The 24377-nt window shown below is 33.3% G+C and overlaps 1 protein-coding gene across 1 annotated transcript; it reads left to right on the top strand.

Moving 5' to 3' along the window:
- The first annotated feature begins 959 nt into the window (after positions 1-959).
- On the top strand, positions 960-5394 carry LOC130946555 (polyadenylate-binding protein RBP47C'-like). Its single transcript, XM_057875330.1, has 6 exons — positions 960-1775; positions 2985-3450; positions 3568-3623; positions 3712-3842; positions 3962-4058; positions 4916-5394. The coding sequence occupies exons 1-6, from the start codon at positions 1410-1412 to the stop codon at positions 5075-5077; spliced, it is 1278 nt and encodes a 425-aa protein (XP_057731313.1). The 5' UTR covers positions 960-1409; the 3' UTR covers positions 5078-5394.
- Positions 5395-24377: the final 18983 nt, after the last annotated feature.

Here is a 24377-nt window from a genome sequence, read left to right as displayed (position 1 = left end):
GCACAATTTAAAACTCTCTTCTTCTTCTTTTTCATTATCATCATCATCTTCTTTTTCTTCTTCATCTTTTTCTTGTTTAACTTTTTTATAATTTTTTTTATTTCATTCTTTTAAAAGAATAAAAATAAGAAAAAAATAAAAAAATAAAAAATATTACAATAACATTAAAAAGAAAAAGGGAATAAATAATAAAAATACAGCAGCGATAATAGAAAAACGACGGAGGAATGCGAAAAAAAGAAGTGCGTGATTTATGCACATCTTTATGTAAGTAGTTTTTATTGAATTTGAATCAATTTAATTGAATTTTGTTGACAAAAATTATTTGAATATGTAACGGAATTTATAATTTAATATTTAAATTTATTGTAATTTAATTTTCTATTTAGAGTATTTTTAAATTCTAATTTAATTGATATAATTTTTTAATTTAGATAATATTATTATTAATATAATTGTTTTAAAATCAATTAGAATACGTACTACCACAGTACCACTATACTCACACGTATGTGTTTTAACTTTAAAAAAATGTAGTATTATTCTAGTTGTTATTGTTATTATAATTTGGCTGACTCTTGGATCTAATTATTATTATTATTATTATTATTATTATTATTATTATTATTATTTAACACTTCTTTTTTAGGAAAAAAAATAGTATTATTATTAGGATGAGATTGCAAGAAGCTTTCGAGGATGATGGACCCAGTGTTACCTAGTACAAAGTTGCTGAATTCTGAATCCTAGGCAATTTCCCGTTTCGTTAATTTTCAGTGCCATTAACTTCCCAGCATCACTGAAACTGTGAAAAAAAAAATGACGTGAGGTTAATGTGACAGCCTTGCCTGCACACACCCCCACTTTAACTTGGTAAATCTTTTTTCTAAAAAAAAACTAATTTAAAAACTACTAAATATAACTATATTGTTTTTTAGAATAAAAAAAGGAAACCCAGTGAGAGAGGGGTGAAGTGAGAGAGAGAGGCATAGGCAAGAGGTGGCGGCGGATCCTGCGAGAGAAGGAAGCGAAGACACAAGAGTGTTATGCATATCCCTGATTTAACAGATCTAACGCTTGCCATGTAGGCCCATTACACGATCCAACGGTCAATCCACTACCGCGTTCAGCAACCCAACCCGAGAATCCGTCATCCTCGTTCCTCATCAACCAACATAAATCATTCTCTTAGACCCTTGCCGCGACCTCTCTCTCTCTCTCTCGATTCCAGATTCAAACCCTTTCACTTTTCCATATTTATGCTTATGCATATCCCTGTTTCCTCATTTAGTCTCTAATATATTTGAATCTAAGACATTATTAATTAATTATTAGAAACAAAGCACACCAAAGAAGGAATAGAATAGAACAAGAGAGGGCGCACGGCTTAACACTAGTAATTATTTAAGATGCAATCCAACGGCTCTGATTCGCAGCAACAGCAACCAACGGACCAGAATCAACGCCAACAGCAGACGCCACCGCACCCGCAGCCACTGCCACTCCCACAGCAGTGGGTGCCGATGCAGTATCCCGCCACCGCCATGGTAATGCAGCACCCCATGCTGCCGCCTCAACATTACGCGCCGCCGCCACCCCAGCCCTACATGCCCTACCACCAGTACCAGCAGCAGGTGCCGCACGTTACCCCCCACCACGCACATCAGCACCAGCCTCAAGGATCCACCGCCGAGAACAAGACGATCTGGGTCGGAGATTTGCATCATTGGATGGACGAGAATTATCTCCACCGCTGCTTCGCTTCCACCGGCGAGGTCCTCCTTTCTTTTTTAATATATTATGCATATATCGTTTTCTATAACGTTCACATATAAGAGAAAGTTTTTATTTTTATTAATTTCTGTTTTTGTAGTTGATTCCATGAACGTGAAACTGTCCTTTTTGGGTACTTCAGTTTTTGTGTCTGTACTTTTATTTAGGAAAGCTTAGCCTTTTTTCTCATTATTATTAGTCTATTACTTATAAGCTTAGGAGTGAGTAGCTTTCTTATTATTGGTGAATACATAGTTTTGATAGCTGAGTTGGTATTTCTATGTTACATTATTGTGCTAATATTAACTAAGGATGCATGCTTGATTTCGGGCTGCTTCAAATCCATAACGTAAGAAAGAAGGGGACAGTTTTCTGCTGGTATATTTATATTTCTGGGATTAAAAGGTCAATATTGAGAAAAATTCAATTCTTGATTATTTGGGTGGGTGTTAAAGATTGGAGAATGGAAAGTGGGGTGGTGGATGACTACTTTAACTTTTTCATATCAGGTGTCCATTTAAATTGCAGTCTCTGTTAATAGGTGCGGTGGCAATATTGTGGTTTTCTTGGTTTTCATGATTACCTTGTAATTGTAGTTATATGTCTGTGTATATCAACTTTGATTTTTTTAAACCTAAACCATAACTGCGAGAGCAATGGTAATTTAATGCATAATTGTCAGTGTCACTGTCCTTTCTTTTCAAACGGGAATACCTAGTTCAAAAGTGGGAGTAGCAGAATATAATTTTTTCACAAGGGGAGCATGTTATATTAGAAGAAAAGTAAAAGAAAAGTAGCATGCTTCGTTCATCTAACTCTCTACTCTTATCAAGCAAATATGATAAAACTCTTATAGTATCTTCCCTAGCTATTCGATTTGACTTTGCTCTAATATAATTTTCTGACTTTTCATCATGCCATGCATCAATCTAGGCAGGTGGAACTATTTGATTCATTTTAAACTATATATAATAGTATCAGAACTTTGAGGGGATTGAGTGTTTATCTGCAAATTTCTGAACTCTCTGGTTGCATTTGCTTTTGGATTATTTGAAGCATGAATAGCTTAGGGTACGAATAGTTGAAAACAAGATAGAGAAGTTTGCCCTTGTTACTTGAGCTTAGCTTTTGCATGCATCTAATGCTTAAGTGGTTTGTTATGATGGAAACGGTTCTTGACTTGTGATATATATTGTATATTATTGTTTCAGATTTCCTCCATCAAGGTTATTCGCAATAAGCAGACTGGTCTATCAGAGGGTTATGGATTTGTGGAATTCTATTCACACGGCACAGCTGAAAAAGTTTTACAGAACTATGCTGGAATTTTGATGCCAAACACAGAGCAACCTTTCCGGCTGAACTGGGCAACATTTAGCACAGGAGACAAGCGTTCAGACAATGTTCCAGACCTTTCAATTTTTGTAGGAGATTTAGCTGCAGATGTTACAGATAGCCTCTTGCATGAGACTTTCTCCAGTAGATACCCTTCTGTTAAGGCTGCAAAAGTTGTTTTTGATGCCAACACTGGCCGCTCCAAGGGATATGGTTTTGTCAGGTTTGGTGATGATAATGAGAGGTCTCAAGCTATGACTGAAATGAATGGTGTGTACTGTTCTAGCAGGCCTATGCGTATTGGAGCTGCAACTCCTAGGAAATCATCTGCTTATCAACAAGGCACAAATTCATAATCTGCTTATTCAAATTTCTTTTAATTTGTTCTGTTTCATGATGAACTTTGCTTATTACACACCTATTATTGATGTAATCTGCCCTTTTTTTTTTTAAATGTAGGAGGTCAATCAAATGGCACATCCAGCCAATCTGAAGCTGATTCTAATAACACAACTGTAAGTTTTTCAGCTTCTTGTTAGAATGTTGTATTTGTATTGTTAACGACATGTGTGGAAATATATTTCTATGGATGATTGGTTATAGATATTTGTTGGAGGACTGGACCCTAATGTTACAGCTGAAGATCTTAAGCATCCATTCTCCCAGTATGGCGAGATTGTCTCTGTTAAGATACCTGTTGGAAAAGGTTGTGGTTTTGTACAATTTGCAAACAGGTAATTGAAAAGTTATGGCCCTTTTGAAAAACCTTAATTGGTATGATTATTAAGAGTTGACAATTTTTTGGATGTGTCTGTGATAATCTAAAACATTGTGTACTTCACTTCCTTTGCAGAAATAATGCTGAAGAGGCCTTGCAGAAGCTAAATGGGACAATGATTGGCAAGCAAACAGTTCGCCTTTCTTGGGGCCGAAATCCAGCAAATAAGCAGGTAATCTGTCACTCAAACTGTCACATACACACACAGACATGCTTTATTGTTGCCATTATATTAGGCTTATTAATATGTGGGAACATATTCTGGTTAATGACCTATAACTCGCCCAGTAAAATCATGCATTGTACTCTCTCTGATTAAGGGAAGAAGAGAAAATAAAATAAAATTTTGCATGTTGCTTAGAGGTGGCAAAAGACCTACGATCCACCGGGAAAGCCTACCTAACTTGCCAAAAATGACGGATTGAACTAGAAATTTAAATCTGCTTAAAATAGAAAGCCTGCCAAACTTACACCACTTAACTTGCAGATTTCGGCAGACAGGTAGACTAATTTAAAAAAAAAAACGATCATAATTAACCTTAATTCTTTTTCTCTCCTTTCAACATCACTTTACTAATCTGTTTCTTCTTTCTGTTTTTTTTTAATAAATATGTAAATTGTCTTTTATTTAAATATATTTTTTGTGTTTAAATTTTACAAATAGATAGCTAATAATTAAAATATTAAAATCTTAATTAAAATATCATTTTTTTGAAAAAAAAAAAGTATACTATTGCCGCGCCAGCCCGCTTAACCTAGCCGGCAGAATATGGGACGGTTTGGCATTAACTAAATTATATAGTTTTTAACTAACTTCAATTCAATTCAGAATTTGCATGGTCATGCACTTGTAGTTTTTATATATCATCATAGCATTTAATTTTGAATTGTTGGCAAATCTCCTTTATTCTAAAAGTTCATGCAGTCATTTATTTTACCCTGACCTTTTGTTTCACTGGTACTTAATGGTGTCATTTATTAAATTTGCTTTTATGATGATTTGATCCCATTGTATGTAATGCTGAGCAGTTTAGAATGGAGTTTGGGAATCCATGGAGTGGGGCATATTATGGGGGCCCTGTTTATGATGGTTATGGATATGCATTGCCACCTCCACATGACCCAAGCATTTATGCTGCTGCTTATGGTGCATATCCCGTTTATGGAGGCCACCAACAACAAGTAAGCTGAATGAAGGGAAGAGATTTAGATCTCACAACAGCATCAGACGGAAGTCACCACCTACCACAGCTTGGTTATGATGATGAGCAAATTAATTAACTTATACCTATCTATCTATCTTATCCCCTGTAACTTGGCTTGAAGATGATGATCTGTTGAATTCTTAAGAATCCCCTCCTAATTGTGGAGTGTGGACTTGAATTTTGACCACCTCACGGTAGCAACAATGTAGAGAGATTCAATTAAATTATTCGTTTTAGACTCTGTAGGGGTAAGGGAGTAAGGACCAAACTTATTAGACTTGTCTATTGGAATAATTATCTTAAGTATGCCTGTGTGTGCTCTTTATTCCATTTGTTTTTCGCCACTTTTACGTATAAAAGGGTCATTGTTTCTGCAACAATTATTATTGTTATTATACAGAGAATATCGCATTAGTTTATAGAAACCAAGTTAAAATTAATATGTCAAATACTTCTATTTGTTGGTGAAAAATGAAACGAAAACCATTATGGGACCAATCAGTCCCTACCTCATCATCACCCATCGATCCCTAAGTAGTAGTTTTTTGTACGAGCTGATTTAAAAGGTATTGATTAGAAGGATAAGTTTGATGATGTCACGATTAGTAGAAGACTCAAAATATATTGTCAAGAGTTGAAAAATATATGATGGAACATTAATTGGGTATGAAATTGTGCAGTGGCATAAAATGAGAAAAAAAAAAACAGTAATTATATTTAGATTTTTAGAAGGTATATAATAGAGTTAAGCGAAGATTTGTGAACATTGTGTTTAAAAGATGGATTTTGGTAAAAAATAGGAGTGAATTATGGAGTGTGTTGGCACAGTTTTTATGTCTATTTTGATAAATGGCTCAATATCTAAATCTTTTAAGATGAAAAGGGATTTCAGGTAAGGTGATCTACTATTTCCGTTTTTGTTTATTATGGTTGTTAATGTGATGGATAGAATGGTAGGAGAGACGGTTAAACACGAACACACATCCCAATCGAGAGGGATAATATAGAGTTGTCCTATCTTCAATTTGCATATGACATCATATTATTTTGTCCACTTGAGGAGGAGACTATAAAAAATTATAAGAACTTACTACGATATTTTGAGTTGATGTTGGGGTTAAGCATTAATTTTGATAAATTTAGCTTGGTTCTAGTTAATTGCAAGTAGCAATGGGTGTAGAGTATGTGTAGTTTATTACGGTACAAGGAGACTATTTTTTCAGTTAAATATCTTGGAATCTCCTTAAGAGCTAATCTGAAATTTGTTAAGACTTAAAAGTCGATAATAGACAAAATGGAGGAAATTAAAAGCTCAATTTATGTAAAGCTAATGTGCTTAATAAAGTTGAAAAGTTGGTTCTTATCAAGTCAGTGTTGAATAACTTGTATACTATCTGAATCCGTATAAGATGCCGAATGTTATTATAGGGAAGTTGATTTTACTACAGAGAAGATTCCTATAGAATAAAGAGGATGATGAGAATAGTATGGCATTGGTTAGGTAGGTATTGACTCTAAAAAAATTAGGTGGTTCGAGGGTGTAAACGCGATAATTTATAACACAATACTTTTGTTTAAGTGGTGGGGTGTTTTTCAAAGAAGGAGTATCCGCTATAGAAGAATGTGGTATGCTCTTATAACAATTTGAATCCTAATGAGATGTTATCCAATTAGATATTACTTACTAGAAGGGATCTATGGAATGATATTTGTCAACTGCAAATTAAGGAACAACATGTGAGAGACAAGATAATCACAAGGTTACCTATGGAGGTTGGTGACGAAAGAAGGACTCGATTCTGCGAGGCTACAATGTAGTTCTTTGAAAGATCAATTTTCGAGATTTTTTTCAGTTTCAAACTAAAGAGAATCTGTCATATGGGATTGTGGGTTTTGGAATAGGTTAGAATGGATTTGAAACTTTCAATGGAGATGAGAGATATACCAATCGGAGTTGGAACTATTAAATCAGCTATACGATATTTTAAGGCCAATGAAACTAGCATATGACAGAGATGATAGAGTTGTATGAAAGTTTGATAGAGAATGTATGTTTTCTACTAACTTATTTGTGTAGGTGTTGCAAGCAAAAACGCTTTCAAAGGATGTAACAAGTTATAATTTTACTAGAATTATTTGGAAAGGCTTAATTTTACTAAAAGTGGAGTTGTTTGTCTTGTTTGTTTTGATAGTCACACTGAATACCAAAGAAAGATTGAATAGGTTAGGAACTGTGAATAAAGATGTCTTTTATGTAAGAAGGAAGTTAAATATATTCACTACTTATTTTTTTGTTGTGATTTTACATAACTGGTATGGTGGGTATAATTATCTAATTTTAATAGATTATAATTATTTTTCAGGTACTATAAAAAAATATTTTCGGAGTTTACAACAAAAAAGAGAAGCGTAAGAAGTGATTGACGTATTTTTTGCGATTATTTAAAATATTTAGATGGAAAAATAGGAAAATGTTTCAGGATTAAAAAATAGATTTAGAAGTGATTATCAGTAAATTTTTTTTTAGCTATAAAGAATAAAGTGGTATAAATTATTTTTATTATTGATAGCAATGTTCATAGCTCTCCGTTTAATTAAATTACGTGTTTAAATTACTTTTAAATAATAAATACAAAAATTAATTGATTATTTTTTTATGATATAATAATATAATATCTTTATAAATTCTTTTATAATATTAGTGCATAAAAGTTAAAAGAAAGTTGCTATCTTAAGGAAGTGCCAAGATTCATTTCCGCTTTAAGCAATGATTATTATACATTTAGTGAGCAATTATTGTATTATTGATTATATGAATTGAGCTACATTTTTTAGGCCTATAATTTATTAAACAATATGACAACTGTTAACTTGCATGCCTTAAATAGTTAAATGAATACCAATACTTGCTAATTGCTTTGTCGGCCTTTGTGGCAAGCTCATCATTGATCCAAGTTGCGCCCCATCTACTTGATCTTTTGTAACTGTTGTATACTTGTATTTTAACTATTCTAAAGCAAAGGTAGAGAAAGACTGCAAATACAATGTACCTAGTTATATAAATCATAATAAGTTTCATCATAAAAAGATAATTCGTATTAAAAATGAATAAAATAATAAAGTGAAAAAATAAAATACAATAATAATGTCTAATATGTACTCTCTTATCTTTTACAAATGAGTACAATAGGGAATTTTTATATATAAATAAAAAATATTATTTATAAACTAAATATTGTTGATATTTAATAAAACAAAGAAAATACGTATTTAGTTATTAAAAAATTATTACCACATCGGTTGGGGAGGGAAACGAAACATGTCTTATAAGGGTGTGAATACCTCTCTCTAGCATGACGCGTTTTGACGAGTGAGTGTGAGTGCTTTGACTATCATCACTATCGTCAAAAACAAAACCGTGAGGCCTTATGTGCTAAAGTGGACAATATCGTGCTAGTGAGTCACATCGGTTGGGGAGGAGAACAAAGTATGCCTTATAAAGATGTGGATACCTCTGACAAATGAGTGTGGGGGGACAAAACCGTGAGGCCTTATGTGCCAAATCTATGATATAAAAGTATTGATTTGATTTTTATTTTTTATTTAATTAATTTTATTCAAAAATTTTAAATATGAGTATTCCATCTCTTAAATAAATTTATTTATTTGGTGAATTTTATAGTACCCTTCATCAAATAAGGGTATGCTATTATCTCTCATAAATGTCAAGGATTTATTAGAACACAAGTTAAATTTTATCAAACACACTTTAACACCAATTTATTACTGTTTGTTCTCTTCTTAATATCCCTTTCAAACTGTTAACATCTAATTAATGCTACAAATGTGTTGCATTGTCCTTGAATAGGAACTAATTTTTAAACAAAAATAATTCAATATTAAGCAAAATAGCTAAACAATTATTGTAAAATAAAATATTATGAAAGTATTTTGATATATTATTAACTATATTAACATATTTTTTATAATAACATTATCTAATTTTAATTTTAATCACTATAATATATTGCAATAATTTCTAGTAATGGAGTCAAATTAACGTTTAATTAGTTAGTGACACACTAGAAACATATTCTACTATGTTTATAAACACTAAAAACCAAATTATTTGTAAAAGGATGAATATATATGACATTATTTTAACATCATGTATTTTGTTTGAAAAGCAGTTATATATGTGTACATTATAATTAATTAATCACTAAATTAATTATCATGTATTGTGTATATTTATACATATTAATTTTCATCTTTTTTAATTAAATAATTAGATATTAAAATAATTAAACCTATCATAGTGAAATAATTAAATATATAATAGATGAATAATTAAATTTTTTTACAATGGGATAAAAACAGAAAAAATTATAAACTAAATACATATTTCTATATGATTGCCGATTGATAACTAATTTTGTATATGCATAGCATTGTTGATTTGTTTAACGCATCTTGATGATAATAAAATTTAGATTTAAAATATTATAGTAGTACTACTCAAACTATTTACTATTGAAATTTGAACAAAAAAAATATTAAGAGTCTTAACACATCTTTTAATTATTCTCCTAAGTTCTAAATAAAGAAAGTTTTGAATTTTTTATTTGTTGATGTTTCAAAGTAACATATATATTTGAATTTTTACTCCTTTAAAAATTAGGAGGATAATTAAAAAAATAATTAGGACTCTCATTTATTACTCTTAAACAAATTATAGTGGCTTTTAGTTTTAATTTTTAAATGAGAATCAAATAGTTTCAAATTAAAAATATTCAATTTTTTTCTATTTCTCATTATTTTTCAATATTTAAAAATATGCTCATTTAATATTACAATAAATTATTTTTTTTTTCATCATGTGCACTTTAATTGGAATCGCAATAAAATAATTATAGAGAAAATTATACAAAGTTTTTTTTATTAATTTATTATTGCAAAAAAATTTATTTTATGGTAATAGAAATATTCGTTCTTTTACAGAGTTTAGTTTTTACTAGTTTATATAAATACAGTAGAATATCATTTATAGGATTTCATCTAGTTAATATACTTTAATATAACATTTTTGAGTTCCTACTAGGTTTTTTGTTGTTCTATTAGAGTTTGCAGAATTTTTTTTATTGAACAATCCTGAGTTTTCTCATCGAATTTTCAGCGATTTCACGGCTGCTAATCAAGATCGTTCTAGTCAGATTGTTAATGAAGATAAAAAAGAGATACTGAATTTTGGACATAATAATATCAAGGAAGGTTTAGATAAGTGCTTGAGAAGTTTGATCGGTAGATTGCTAACAGATTGACAATTCAATGTTGGTATTTTGGAGACAATACTATATACAATCTGGAGACAGTATGAAAGTTTTATTGGTATTTTGGAGACAATACTATATACAATCTGGAGACAGTATGAAGGTTTTAAGGTTCTTGATCATGGTTAAAACATCTTTCAATTCTTCTTTAGAAGCGAAACGGATTTGTCACGGGTGGAGAAAGGGATTCCATGGACATTCAAAAATTACATTCTAAACCTGAGAAGGTGGAAGAAGGATATGGCAATTACATAAAGGAAATTCTCACTGGTTTCAATTTGGATCCAATTATGGGACTTACCGGAGCACTATAACACCAAAGACCTAGGGATTAAAGTGGGATGTTCGCTTAGTACTGTGATAGATTCATATCTATTTGGAATAAGGGAAAAGGATGCGAGCATTTGGAAAATCCAGATTCTAATGAATGTAACAAAGCCTCTACGAAGAGTCTTAAAGATTGTTGGTTGAACGTAACAGGTGTTTGAACTGCAATTAAAATATCAACATCTTGGCAACTTTTGTCATTATTGCTGTTATATGGGACATGAAGCAAGGATTGTAGCAAACTCTAAACCATAGACAAAGTTATCATGTCCTATTTGCATGGAGGGCATTAAAGATTTTCAACTTAAGTATAGAAAGAAAAAAACCTTAGTTTGATTGTCATAGAAGATTTTTGCTTGAGAATCATATTTATAAGTGCAATTGAACATCATTTAGGAAGAACATTGAGGAATATGAGGAGCCTTTTGTCAAACAGAATGGTGAAGAGGTATGGTCCAAAGTTAGTGGTTATTCTTGAATAGTTAACACGGATCGTCTGTTACAATTTTAGAATTATGGTAATGCACATAATTAGACTAAGAAGAGTATATTTTGGGACCTATACTATTAGAAGGATCTTCTTGTCAATTATTACCTTGATGCGATGCATATAAAAAAGAATGTGTTCGATAATATAATCCACATAGTCATGGCTAGTGATAAAATCAAAGATAGCCACAAATTTGGATTGGACATAATAGAGGTGTGTAAAAGGCTATAACTAAATATTATGTCAATCGAAGATGGTAGATGAGCTAAACCAAAAGGATGTTATATTTTAATCTTAGAACAAAGATAAAATATGTGTTGGTAGTTGCGAGAGTGGAGGCTTTGATGAGGTTATAAAAGGAAGCATACACAAGAAATATAACCATGAAAAATCACGCAGTCTTGGAGGTCCAATGATAAGACAAGGTCAAAGAAGGTAAAAGAGATGCTAAATAAACTCATGGCATTTTGTTTTGAAACATGTCCAAATTTTGAGGAGTTTCAACGTAAGATGGTGAATTGCTTTATGCAAAGTGAATGAATAGAGGCCTAATTGAATAACAACCGAAATAAGTTCAAGATGAAGCCTAAATCAAAATATTCAAGAATGAGCTAAAATTTTTAGTTTAATTAAGCGCATTTTGTTTTTTTTTATATATATAATTTTCGTGAACCTTTGGTTCAACGCTTTTCAAAGACCCTTTTAATTTTGTCAAGTGTGTTTTAAATATTTTAGTGGTTGATTTTAATGTAGTGAAACATCAAAAGGCTTAGTGAAGGAATCTTATCTTAGTGGATTCTCTTGTAAGCTTTCCTTTATCCACTCAACCTATAAAAAGAAGTTACATGGATCATGTAAAACAAATTATGACTCTTCATAATCTATGAGATTTGATCTCTCGAGCTCTTCGCAGAATTGTCTAAACTTATCAAGGGTACTTATCCTTGTAGCGTTCTTAGGCTTATCAATATTTGATTGTGATGCCTTGTCCTATCTAATTTATTAGTCCTTAGCTTGTCTATATATTTAATTATATAATTCTATTTTAGGTCATTCTTGTGTCTTTTTTGTTATTCAGAATGTCATATTTTTTCTTGTTATAGAATCCTCAAATTCCAAATTCTATAGCACAAGATAAAGGTTCAAGTTTAGTTTTCTACAAATATATTTTTTACAATCTTAGTAGATTCTATTCAGTTTATTTATGGACTTTAAGTCATATCATGTAGTATCAAAACCACAAACTCTTGATATCATTTGGTATTCAAGAGCATAAAATATCCTATATCAAAAACCAAATCTAAGAAGCATGTGATTCAAGGACAAATAATTTTCAAGGGGAGTATGATATAAGCATAAGAAGGGCAGAATTAATTAGTCAAATGAGAATAGTTAAGCCTTTTGGTTATTTTTTCATGTTAATCTTTAGTGTATAAGAGTTCGTCTGTAATTATAACCACTAGTGAATCTTTGATTGTATTTTCAAAGCTTAGTGAGACTTGTTAATACTTAGTGGATTATGTAGAGGCTCTATTTAATAGAGTAATAAACGCTTAGTGGATATCTTAATAAGCTTGTCATCGACTTAAGAGTACATAAAGAGGCTCCATGAAATATGTAAGATTATCATATTATGAAATACAACTTTTGAGTTTTCTCCCCAGTGGGAGAGCTTCCATATGTTCTTATGTAAAGAATAAATGTTGATCTTATCAAAAAAGCTTGTGGCAATCATTTTGATCCTATCAAAGAATCTTATGACGATCATGTTAATCTTACCAAGGACACTTATAACAAAATCCTAATCTTATCAAGGAAATTTGTGGCAATCATTCTAATCTTATCAAGATAACTCATGGTGATCAAAACCAAGGCCTATCACTTACCTCTTATATATTCTTGAGTGTGATTTCTATATCTTTCTTTATGCCAAAATGAAAAAGATTAAAAAACACAACTTCAGTCTATTGTGATACTGATCATTTGGAATCAGAGTTAGCTCTTGATATCATTTGGTATTCAAGAGCGCAAAAAATAAAACGTAACATAATTCTGCAAATTAAGTAAACATGTGCTCTCCATGGTATGAAAAGTCATAATTGTCAATTTTTTCATGGAATGTTTACTCCTAACAGCCTTGATAGAGTTGTCTGATCAAATTTGGAAGCTATTAATTGAGTTGAGTCAGTTCTTCAGAGATTTGTGTTCTCCATCTCTATTTGTAGAAAATCTCCTTAAACAAAACATTCAAATCATCCTTTGTAAGTTAGAAAAAATTTTTCACCTGACTTCTTTAATGTCATGTAACATTTTCCTATTCACATGGATATAAAGCACGGGTGTATGGTCTAATGCAGTATCGATGGATGTATCCCTTTGAACATCAAACGTCAAATTGGTTCTTACAAGAGGTTGATCAAGAATAAAGCAGGGTAGAAGGGTCCGTGTATGAGGCGTACAACTTATTTTTGTTCTTCCTATTTTGAGCGTCACATGTAATCGAGTCACACAAGAGTGGGAAATAATGATGGTGGTGACGAAGGTTCGTTTGAACCAACATTGTCCATTTTCAATTAAGTTGACACTCTTGGGGGGAAGGAAATAAACTAGGTGGTTGAACTTTATGAAACTAAACTCGGCTCACTTAGACATTTTCTTGAATTATCTTGAAGTCCATGAAATTAGGAGATAGTATCTTATAAACATCTAATAAGTTAAAATAAAAAAGTTAACTTAAACATGTTAAATATAAAAAATTAGTTCTCATGTCTGTAGGTTATACAATATGTTTTACGGAACAAAAAAAATGCAAGATTTTTCTTCATAGTTTCAATGCATGTGAATAATCCTAAGAATGGTGTAACACATTCTCATCTACATAATATGGTTTGGGGGTCCTGATAGACAGTGTACTAGTTTGACTATAATGAAATAGAATAAAATTTCACATATCAAAACATGCTCGAAGAAGGGCAATGTATAACACGAAAATTTTTCTAAAAGGTGATACTTCGCAAGGTGTTTGGGTTGTTGAATAAAATTATAAAAAGTTGAGTATTCGATTGACATGGCATGAGATAATGGTAGGAGACGAATGGTATGATCCCTCACGGCCTCAAGGCACTCACAAACACAAAGACCATAAGATCATTGACGTTAGGATTTTTGCTAGTAAAGAATTTTATAAAGTCGCATTGTAGATATAGTTTCTGAACCAACAAAAATCCCTTCGTGCAAACGTTTTGGTTGTCACAAGTAACAAACCCCTTTAAAATTGATAACCAAGTATTTAAATATCGGGTCGTCTTCTCAAGGAATTGCAGGGAGGTATGTTCTTATTATTAGTTATGGAGATTATAAATTGGGGTTTGAGAATGAGGAATGAATATGGCAAATAATTTAAATGGCAATTAAAATAAATAAATACTGTAAAACAAACCCTTTGGCAAGGTATGAGAAATTGGAAGTCCAGACTTAGTTATTCTTGTCAATAATAATGAAAGTTGAATCTTAATTACTTAATTTTTGTTTTCAATGCACATGGTAATTTAATTATTTTGATTTTACATGAGCATGCTTCCCAAAACTTTTATTTTGAAATGTCTTTATTCTTTTTAACTTTCTACCTTTGTTTTTATCATTCATGTTCCCATAAGGTTCCCCACACTTAAACAATACACAATTTCTATCTTAAGCTAACCAAGGATTCAACTTGGGATTTTTATTTTGTTTTTCTGCTTAAGGCTAGTAATGTGGTTATACAACATGAGGGGGTTTAAAGGCTCGAGAGGGCTAACAAGGGTGATGTAAAGGTAGGCTAATTTGGGAATGGTGAGCTAGAATCAAACAATGGCCTCAATCATATGCAAGCATGTAAATATACTAAATAACGGACATATAGAATGGAACAAAGTAAAGATTGCAATTATAGAGAAGAAAACACATAAGAATAAAATATTATGGTTAAATAATGTAACCATGCAATTAAGCTCAAAATCTCACAGGTTGTATGTTCTTTGGCTCAAAAATCATGTTCCAAATACAACTTCAAACAAATTTAGCACAAATTTTTTTTTCAATTTAAATTAGTGAAATACTATAAAAATTTCTTGAAAAAGAAAATATTACTTCAACCAAGTGGCAAAATATGCAAAAAATCAAACAAACATGCAAATGCAACAACTAACAAGGAAAATAAACCATTGGTGTTGAGACAGAAGAGTAACTAACCCATGAAAATCGGTATCGACCTCCCCACACTTAAAGATTGCATCGTCCTCGGTGCATGCTAAGATGTACAAGTGGACGGGGGTTGTTGTTCCTCAGCTGGTGCTCTCTTTGTTCCTTTCCTTGCCGGTGGTTTGGGAGTAACTTTCTCTGTACCCTTCTTGGTGGCCATCCTGAAAAGGAAAAAAGAAAGTAACAAGTAAAGCTAGGGGATCCAGTAAGGAAGAGAGCGGAAAAGGTGGTAATCAATGCACAGTAAAGAAGAATGATGTTAACACATGGTCATGACTACATGTGAAAAGTCATCAATGGAAATATAGTAAGTGCATGTGATGACAGTTAAATGCAAGATGTTTATTGGCATGCTGGTAAAGGCATGAGTAGCATAGATCAAGCATTCAATGTCCAAGTTGGATTACCAAGTCTTCCAAACTAATAATATGTTTGTAAAAATAATTATATTTAAATAATAAAATAGAGAAGGGGTTATGTGAAAAGCAGACATTTAGAGTAGTAGATTTAAAAGAAATCTAAAAATAATGCAAAATACCATATGGGCGTTTTCACAAACACATAGCATGCATGTTAAATAAGGTATGGAAAATATTAATTAGAACATACAAGCATCCTTATAATAATATATAATTGTTTAAACAAATCCCAAATAATCCATAAGCAAAATATGGGAAGTAATGACCCAAATAAATTTCCAACACCAATTAAAAGAAAAAAGAAGAAAAAGAAAGGGAGGAAGAAAGAAATAAGAAGGGAAAGAAAAGATTTAGATATGGGGAAAAAAAGAGAAGATATCTTGGCTGATCTGGATAAGCTGTGCGGCACAGGTGACATGAACGCGTGGGTGACGCGGTCGCGTGACTTGCGCTTTAAGTTAAACGACGCGGTCGCGTCGGTCACGCGGTCGCATGACATGTTTTATGCTACTGGCGCGAGGGCAGCCTCGCGCTCGCACAACTCTCTGTTCAAAATCATATTTTGCCAAATTTTGGGTGACGCGATCGCGTGGGGCATGCGATCGCGTGAGTGGGCTTTAGAAGGGAATGACGCGGACGCGTGAGCCATGCGTCCGCATGGGTAGAATTGTGCGTTCAGCACCAATCCAGCACCACTCTCACACAATAATTCGTTGTGCACCCTTTTTATATCGAAAATCAGGGCACGCGGCCGCGTGGGTCACGCGGTCGCGTGGGAGGTCATCATTCCCATGTGACGCGGACGCGTCGGCAACGCGGTCGCGTGGGTCGATTTGTGCCACTGGCACGCCTCTAGCCACGCTCCAACGTGACTCTCTGTTCATTTTTATTTTCTCCCCTCTCCTTGCGACACGGACGCGTCGCTGATGCGGTCGCGTCGCGTGGCATTTTTTTATGCAATATGCAGAATGCAATGCTTAATATGAATGCTATGCATGATTTCAGGTTCAATAAAATTTTAAAAACAAACAAAACATACTAGAATTAGAACTGAAAAGGGACGATCATACCATGGTGGGTTGTCTCCCACCTAGCACTTTTAGTTAAAGTCCTTAAGTTGGACAATTGGTGAGCTCCTTGTCATGGTGGCTTATGCTTGTATTGATCTAGTGTCTCCTTCATGCTACGTTCTTCATTAGATTCTCCACATGAAGCCATAGGGGTCCCTTGAGTGTCCGAACGTCCGGAAGGTAATTGACTTATTGCTTGCTCCAATTGATGAAGGGTTGCATGAAATTGATCTACTGTTTCCTTGAAATGATCCCTTGACTCTTGTTCTTCCTTGACGATTACCTTTCCATGATAACTCCCTTCCATTACTCTTTCATCTTCAAGGGTCTCTTCTACCTTCATCTTTAGTGCCTCCTCTAGCTCCTTATGAAGTATGGGTTCGCGAAGACGATCCGCTCTCTCTTGTTCCATATCAATAGCATCATTGGGATCATCTTGCTCTTGGATTGATGGATGTGGGTGCTCTTCCATGGATGGTGGTGATGGAATGGTGGTGATGGGATGTGTGGATCATTATGTGGTTGAAAAGGAAGTGCACTAGAGCTTGAGGGTTGATTGTTGAAGGTATTTGATGGTCTGATTCGGGCGGCGAGAGCTTGTATAGTAGAGTTTAGATCAGCAAATGCTTTCTGCATGGAGGTTTGGGATGGATAGGAGGGTTCATTCGTTGGGAGAAAGGGTTCATGGTAGGAAGGTGGTTCATCTTGATACTGATAAGGAGATGGTGTATATTGAGGTGGTGGTTCTGTGTATGGTTCATTTAGCTCATAAGGTGGTTGGTATGGTGGATATGGGTTAGGGTCATATGGAGGTGAATGGTGGGAAGGGGCTTGTGAGTATGGTGGTCCAAAGTCATGTTGAGGATATCTATCATTTTTGTATGCATTGCAGAATGGTCTTCGTCCAGGATATCTTGGAAGGTGTTGTTGCCTAAAGGGTTGATCAGATCCTCTTGGCTCCGTCCATCTTTGATTGCTTCGACCTTGATGCATATTCCTATTCTCATTATAGTGTCCATTCCTAACAATAACATTGGAATCAAACTTGAAGCCAGAGGGGTGAGAATTCATAGTAGTAGAAAAAAAATAGAAACAAAAACTAACAAAAAAAAATATTAACAAAAAGATAAGATTTTGAAAAAAGATAAGATAGGATTTTGAAAAAGATATGATTTTTTTTTGAAAAATATTTACAATAACCAATAATAAGGCACATGTTTGCAATTTCCCGGCAACGGCGCCATTTTGACGTTAGGATTTTTGCTAGTAAAGAATTTTATAAAGTCACGTTGTAGATATAGTTTCTGAACCAACAAAAATCCCTTCGTGCAAACGTTTTGGTTGTCACAAGTAACAAACCCCTTTAAAATTGATAACCGAGTATTTAAACCTCAGGTCGTCTTCTCAAGGAATTGCAGGGAGGTATATTCTTATTATTGGTTATTGAGATTGTAAATTGAGGTTTGAGAATGAGGAATGAATATGGCAAATAATTTAAATGGCAATTAAAATAAATAAATACTGTAAAGCAAACCCTTTGGCAAGGTATGAGAAATTGGAAGTCCAGACTTAGTTATTCTTATCAATAATAATGAAAGTTGAATCTTAATTCCACTTAGTTAACCTTTGCTAAAGCAAAGGAAAGTCAAGGGACTAATTAGTTTGACCTTCGAATCCTATTTATTTCCTAAGAAAAGGTTGGGATTATTGAAGTTCAGTTCAATTAGCAAAGATAACAGTTATCAATTATGTTGAGCTAAGATAACTCCTGAGTTACTGATTTCTTAACCAAGACCAAAAATGTGGAAAGCTGAATTGAAATCATAAATCTAAAAACATTTCAATAATGTATAATCCTAACATGAAAAGTTCATAAGCCAATTAGGTAATATAAATTAAATACCAATAAAAGCATTAAAGTATCTAAAATAACAGATATATATAAAGTAAAGGAAATATTGAACCTGATGAAGAGTCGAATTAAATCCTAATTTCTAAAAATCCTAATTTCTAAATCCTAAGAGAGAGGAGAGAGCCTCTCTCTCTAAAAACTATATCTAAAACTAAAATTGTGAATTATCAAAGCCTAATTTGAAGTATCCCCTTCATTCTTCCACTTTGCAGCCTTTAATCTGTGTTTTCTGGGCTAGAAACTGGGCCGGAAATAGCCCAGGATTCGCTGTTTGCGAAATCTGCCACGCTGATTTTCGCAGATGCAGATTTCGCAAATGCGACGCGTCCATGTGGATGACGCGTTCGCGTCGCCTATCTGTATGACCACTATAGCAAATTATATATCAAATTGAAGCTCTAGATGTTAGCTTTCTAACGCAAGTGAAACCGCGTCATTTGGATCTCTGTAGCTCAAGTTATGGTCGTTTTAGTGCGAGAGGGTCAGGCTGACAGCTTTGCAGTTTTTTCAACTTCTTGTATTCCTTCCACTTTTGCATGATTCCTTTCCATCCTCTAAGCCATTCTTGCCCTTAATCCCTGAAATCACTTAACACACATAACAAGACATCTAATGGTAATAAGAGAGGATTAAATAAAAGAAAATAAAAGCCAAAGAAGCATGTTTTCAATTATAGAACAAATTCTGGGAAGGAATTGTAAAACATGAAAATTATATGAATAAATGTATGAAAGATTGATAAAATCCACTCAATTAAGCACAAGATAAACCATAAAATAGTGGTTTATCAATCATCGAGGTTAATCATGTTAGGAGGTATAATAGATATGATCCATTCATCCTATTACAAAATGCACGCCAAGTGCATTACATGAAATATCCCGAAAGATCTAGGTTTAACTAGAGAATTTTGATCAAATGTAAACCAAGATGTAGGGTTAAGACTTAGAAAAATAACGATGTGCAAGACGAATCATTCCAAATCAAGATACAAACCCTGTGAGAATGATACCTAAAATTGAAATTCCAAGCATTCTAGCTTTGCCATCAGAAAAGGTTGACATAGTGGACTCCCAATACAACAACTTCAAAACGTGGATGAAAAATATGATAAGAATAATGAGAATGGTGATAGTAATGACAATTCTACCTCTCAATTTTCTAATGACCTCAAATAAATATGTTTATTATGTGTTTATCATGTGTTAATTTTATCAGTTTATATTCTGTGTGTCTTAATATAACAATATTAGTATAGTTTCTTTTATTTCTTCTTTGTTTAGGTGACATGACATGAGATAATGGTAGGAGATGAAGTGATGATGGGAGGGGTAGTGGTCGTAGAGAATGACCTAGAAATAATACGGGAATCCCACTTAACCTGGGTGTGTTATCATTCCGCACCCGTCCTACGACCACCACAACTTCTATCCCTCCTCTGGTTGTTGCACCAACATTATCAACCAAGTCACACGTATAACTGTAATAGGGGTTAGACCCTATTAGGATAATCTCGCCTCCTAGTTTACGAGGTCAGTCCTTAGACATAGGTGGCACTCAGACACAGCCACAACTATTACGATAGACACAACCACAATCTTAACTACAGTCGACGCCGAGAGCATTCGGAGAGGGTGCGATGTCCACACATCAGACCACCCTCAAAAGGAAGGAGTGGAATAAAAGTATAAATATGTTTTATATTTACGTGTTCAATTAATTTATAGTACAATATGTATATATCATACAATAGTCTAATTTAGTTTATTACAGTTGGGACACTCCAAGACCTAGGACGGAGAGGATTACTTGGGTATTCAAGAACCACTATAGGTGGTTCATACCCAAGTTTAGCATGACTTCAGTGGTTTATGAGGTCAGTTATTAGACATAACTAGCACTTAGACACAACCACAACCACAACCTTAACCACAGTCGCAACCACAACTGATATCCCAATCACATGCCTAGACACCGCACAAGACATAACCACAGTCTCATTTACAATCACAAGTACAATCGACACGAAGAGCATCCAGAGAGGGTGTGATGACTACACAATAGACCACCCTCCAAAGGTAGGAGTAGGATAGAAGTGACTGGTATATTTTACATTTACATGTTTAATTAATTTATAATATAATATGCATATATCATACATTAGTCTAATTTGGTTTATAACAGTTGATCCTTTCGAGACTCAGGACAAAGAGGATTACTTGGGTATTCCACAACCACTATAAGTGGTTTATAATCAAGTTTAACATGGCTCCAAATCACGCCTGTGATCTTTGGTGGTGATTGTTTAAGGTAATGAAGGATTTCTTAAAAGTTTAAATTATAAACTTGTGTCAATCTACAAAATATGTAATTCATTTGCATTTGATATTGCACAAGCACTTCGAGTTTGTACGCAATGAGGAGCATAAAATGTACAATGCTTGATGGGTGAGAGCTGCCAAGAACCTCTAGGAGATGCTTTTAGACATCCGTAATAAGGGTGCTCATACAGAGTAGATCTTGGATGATATCCTCATCCAGTTGAAGGAGTATTGAAACATAGAAGATTGTCGGATGACCCAGACTAAGGTGCGGGCTAGTCGAGCATCGGAAACCGGGAGATCTATACAAATTGGAGAATATACTCCCTACACACTGACGACAAAGAAAATGGTTTTTATCAATTAATTGTTGAATTATGTTATTAATTTGTTTATTTTATTATTCATAAATATGATACATAATAACTTCTTGTTTTTCTGAATTGTATTGTCAGGCAGGCTAGGTGGGTCTCCAACCCTTTCAAAGTGAGATCTTCGAGTGAATGCATGCAAAGAAAGATGATCGTTCTAAGTGGGTTGACAAGCAGTCTGAGGACACTGTTGTAAGCTATCTAAACCCTTATAGCTATTCAATATTATGGTTTTCTTATGTTTCTTTTAAAAAATTTTAGTAGAACAGAGGTTTTATTTGTAAAATGTAGAAATTAATTTAAATTGTGTAGATTTTTTATTAGTTGAATCAAGGTTGTCAAACTCGCGAGTCTAGGTAAACTCGTGGAGATGACCTAGACTCAACTCGTAGACTCGTACAAATTTACCTGTTATAATTTTTTTATAAAAGAGATATATATCATGTATAATATATATTTACTCAAATATAGGCATTCAAACTGAACAATTTCATCATCAAAACACATAATAAATTAACATAATACTACAAGTATAACAAGTACTCTAGACCACACATTCAAATCCTTCACAAGTATGCATCTAGTTCAATATAAAATATACAATCACACAATCAAAGCTTCATGTAACACAAACCGAAAAAAAATAAAACAACAAAGCAACACTTAAATGTTCTGATAAAGTAAAAGTCTAAAATTGAAATCCTCCAGTAGCTTCATCTTCCATGGCATTAACATCATCATCTTCACCATCTTCATCAGAAACATCATTTCTTTTAAGTTTAGGTTTGACACAGCCATTAGAATCATCATCATTCACATGTTCAACTTCTTCCTCTATTAAATTTTGTTGTGGATCCCCAATGAACTCATTCTCAACTCCCTCACCCATGTTGAATTCATTAGTATTCATACTTGGAATAACAAATTCATTACTATTTGGATCATCATTAGTATTGTCATTCATTGGCAAGTGAGAATGCTCAACACTTTCACCGAGATTCTCATTAACATCTTCAGTTATCTACTCATCATCAGAATGCACTGCCTCAAATTCAAGTTCCGGAGTTTTTTTAATTTGCATGCCCTTTAACTTCAAATTATACATCACATACACTAAATCATTCATTTTCTTTTGATGCAACCGATTTCTTCTCACCAATAGTTAATAAATATACAAAAATCAAAATTAAAATAAATAAAGAATAGTTCTAGGAATCACCATTTTAAATACACTCCAATTACGCTCACAACCAGATGAACAACAAGTTAAGCTTAGAACTTAGATAGCAAACTTCTTTAGTTCTGGACAACTATCTCCATAAAAGTCCCACCACTCAGCAAGTAGTATGGTCTTCCTACTACTCTTTGCAGTTTCATTGCCAAAGAGGCCTCCAGCATAATAAAAGTCAGGAAGTTGTAAACCAATCTTTTTCCTTTTCTCCTGATTAGAAACTAATTTTTTCAAACAACTATATAGACCAATCTTAATGTCAGCATCATCAACCATGAAATTAGGTTCATAGTGATAATGAGGATTAAGATAATATGCAGTAAAATGCAATAGCCTATGCAGTTGGCTTTCCCACCTACCGTCAATAATTTCCCATATAGGTTCATAACTAAAAATAACAATGCAAATGAATAAGAATAAAAAAATTAAATAAATAACTGAATATAATAAGAAAATATGGTAACATAATACATTGATAATCAAATATTAAAGCCTTTAATTAGTCAAGATTACCTCTTTTTAACATAACCGATGTTAGTCTTGATTGTTTCTTTGACTTTTCTCATACCTTCAAATATGAAACCCATGGCTAGTTTTTCATCTGAATATACCAAACGAAGGACTGTAATGAGAAGAGCAGCAGCCTTGAGGCATATGACAATATTCTTCCATAGCCTACTATCCAAGGCCATGTTTTGAACTCTTATTCCTTCAGGCGTTGATGCAACCTTAGTTGTCTTCTAAGCATCAGAAGTAAACATAGTCATCAATGGTCCTTTATTTTTATGAAGACAAGTGAGAGTCAAATAGTAGTGGCGAATCTTGTGGCACCTGGCCGAATCAAGTCCTTTCCCTTTGTAAAATTCCTCAACATGCTAATGAGCATACTCCTGGAGTAGATAAAAGTGGTGATTTTTCTTCCCTTTTTTATGGTTGTTTCATGCACCTTTAACTTCTTTTCAAAATATTCTAATATCAAATTAATGCAGTGCGCAGCACATGGTGTTCAGTACAAACTTTTTCTAGTCTCCATTAATTTTTCTCCAGCAGCCTTATAATTAGCAACATTGTCTGTAACAATTTGGACCACATTCTCTTCGCCAATAAATTCTACAGCATCTTCTAGCATTTTGAGAATTTTATCCGTTATTTTTGATATGTCAAAAGTGTCAAATGAATAAAGGAAAAAAAATTCCTTTAGGGCTGTTCACCATGAAATTACAAATACTATGCCTTTTTTTATCTGTCCATCCATCCAACATGATTGAACAACCAGTTCTCTTCCACTTCGCCTTAAATTCTGTAAGCATTTCATCAACATTGGTCACTGCTTTCTTTAATTGAGTTTCTCTTAACTCATGATAAGAAGGGAGTTTGTAGCCAATTCCATATCTCCCAACCATCTCACAAAACTTTAAAAACTCAGGATTCTTAATAACATTGAAAGGAATAGCACTTGTATAGAAAAATATAGCACATTGCTAATCACATTGTTCCTTTAGATTCTTCTTCATCATTTGATTTATTGTTGATTGAACTTGAGCCCCTTTTTTTTTTGTGACAAAGTTGCAAATAT

Source organism: Arachis stenosperma, chromosome 8 (assembly GCF_014773155.1).
Source record: "Arachis stenosperma cultivar V10309 chromosome 8, arast.V10309.gnm1.PFL2, whole genome shotgun sequence".
Taxonomy (NCBI): domain Eukaryota; kingdom Viridiplantae; phylum Streptophyta; class Magnoliopsida; order Fabales; family Fabaceae; genus Arachis; species Arachis stenosperma.
The sequence above is the reverse complement of the archived record's forward strand: the minus strand, read 5'-3'. Positions and strand labels throughout refer to the sequence as shown.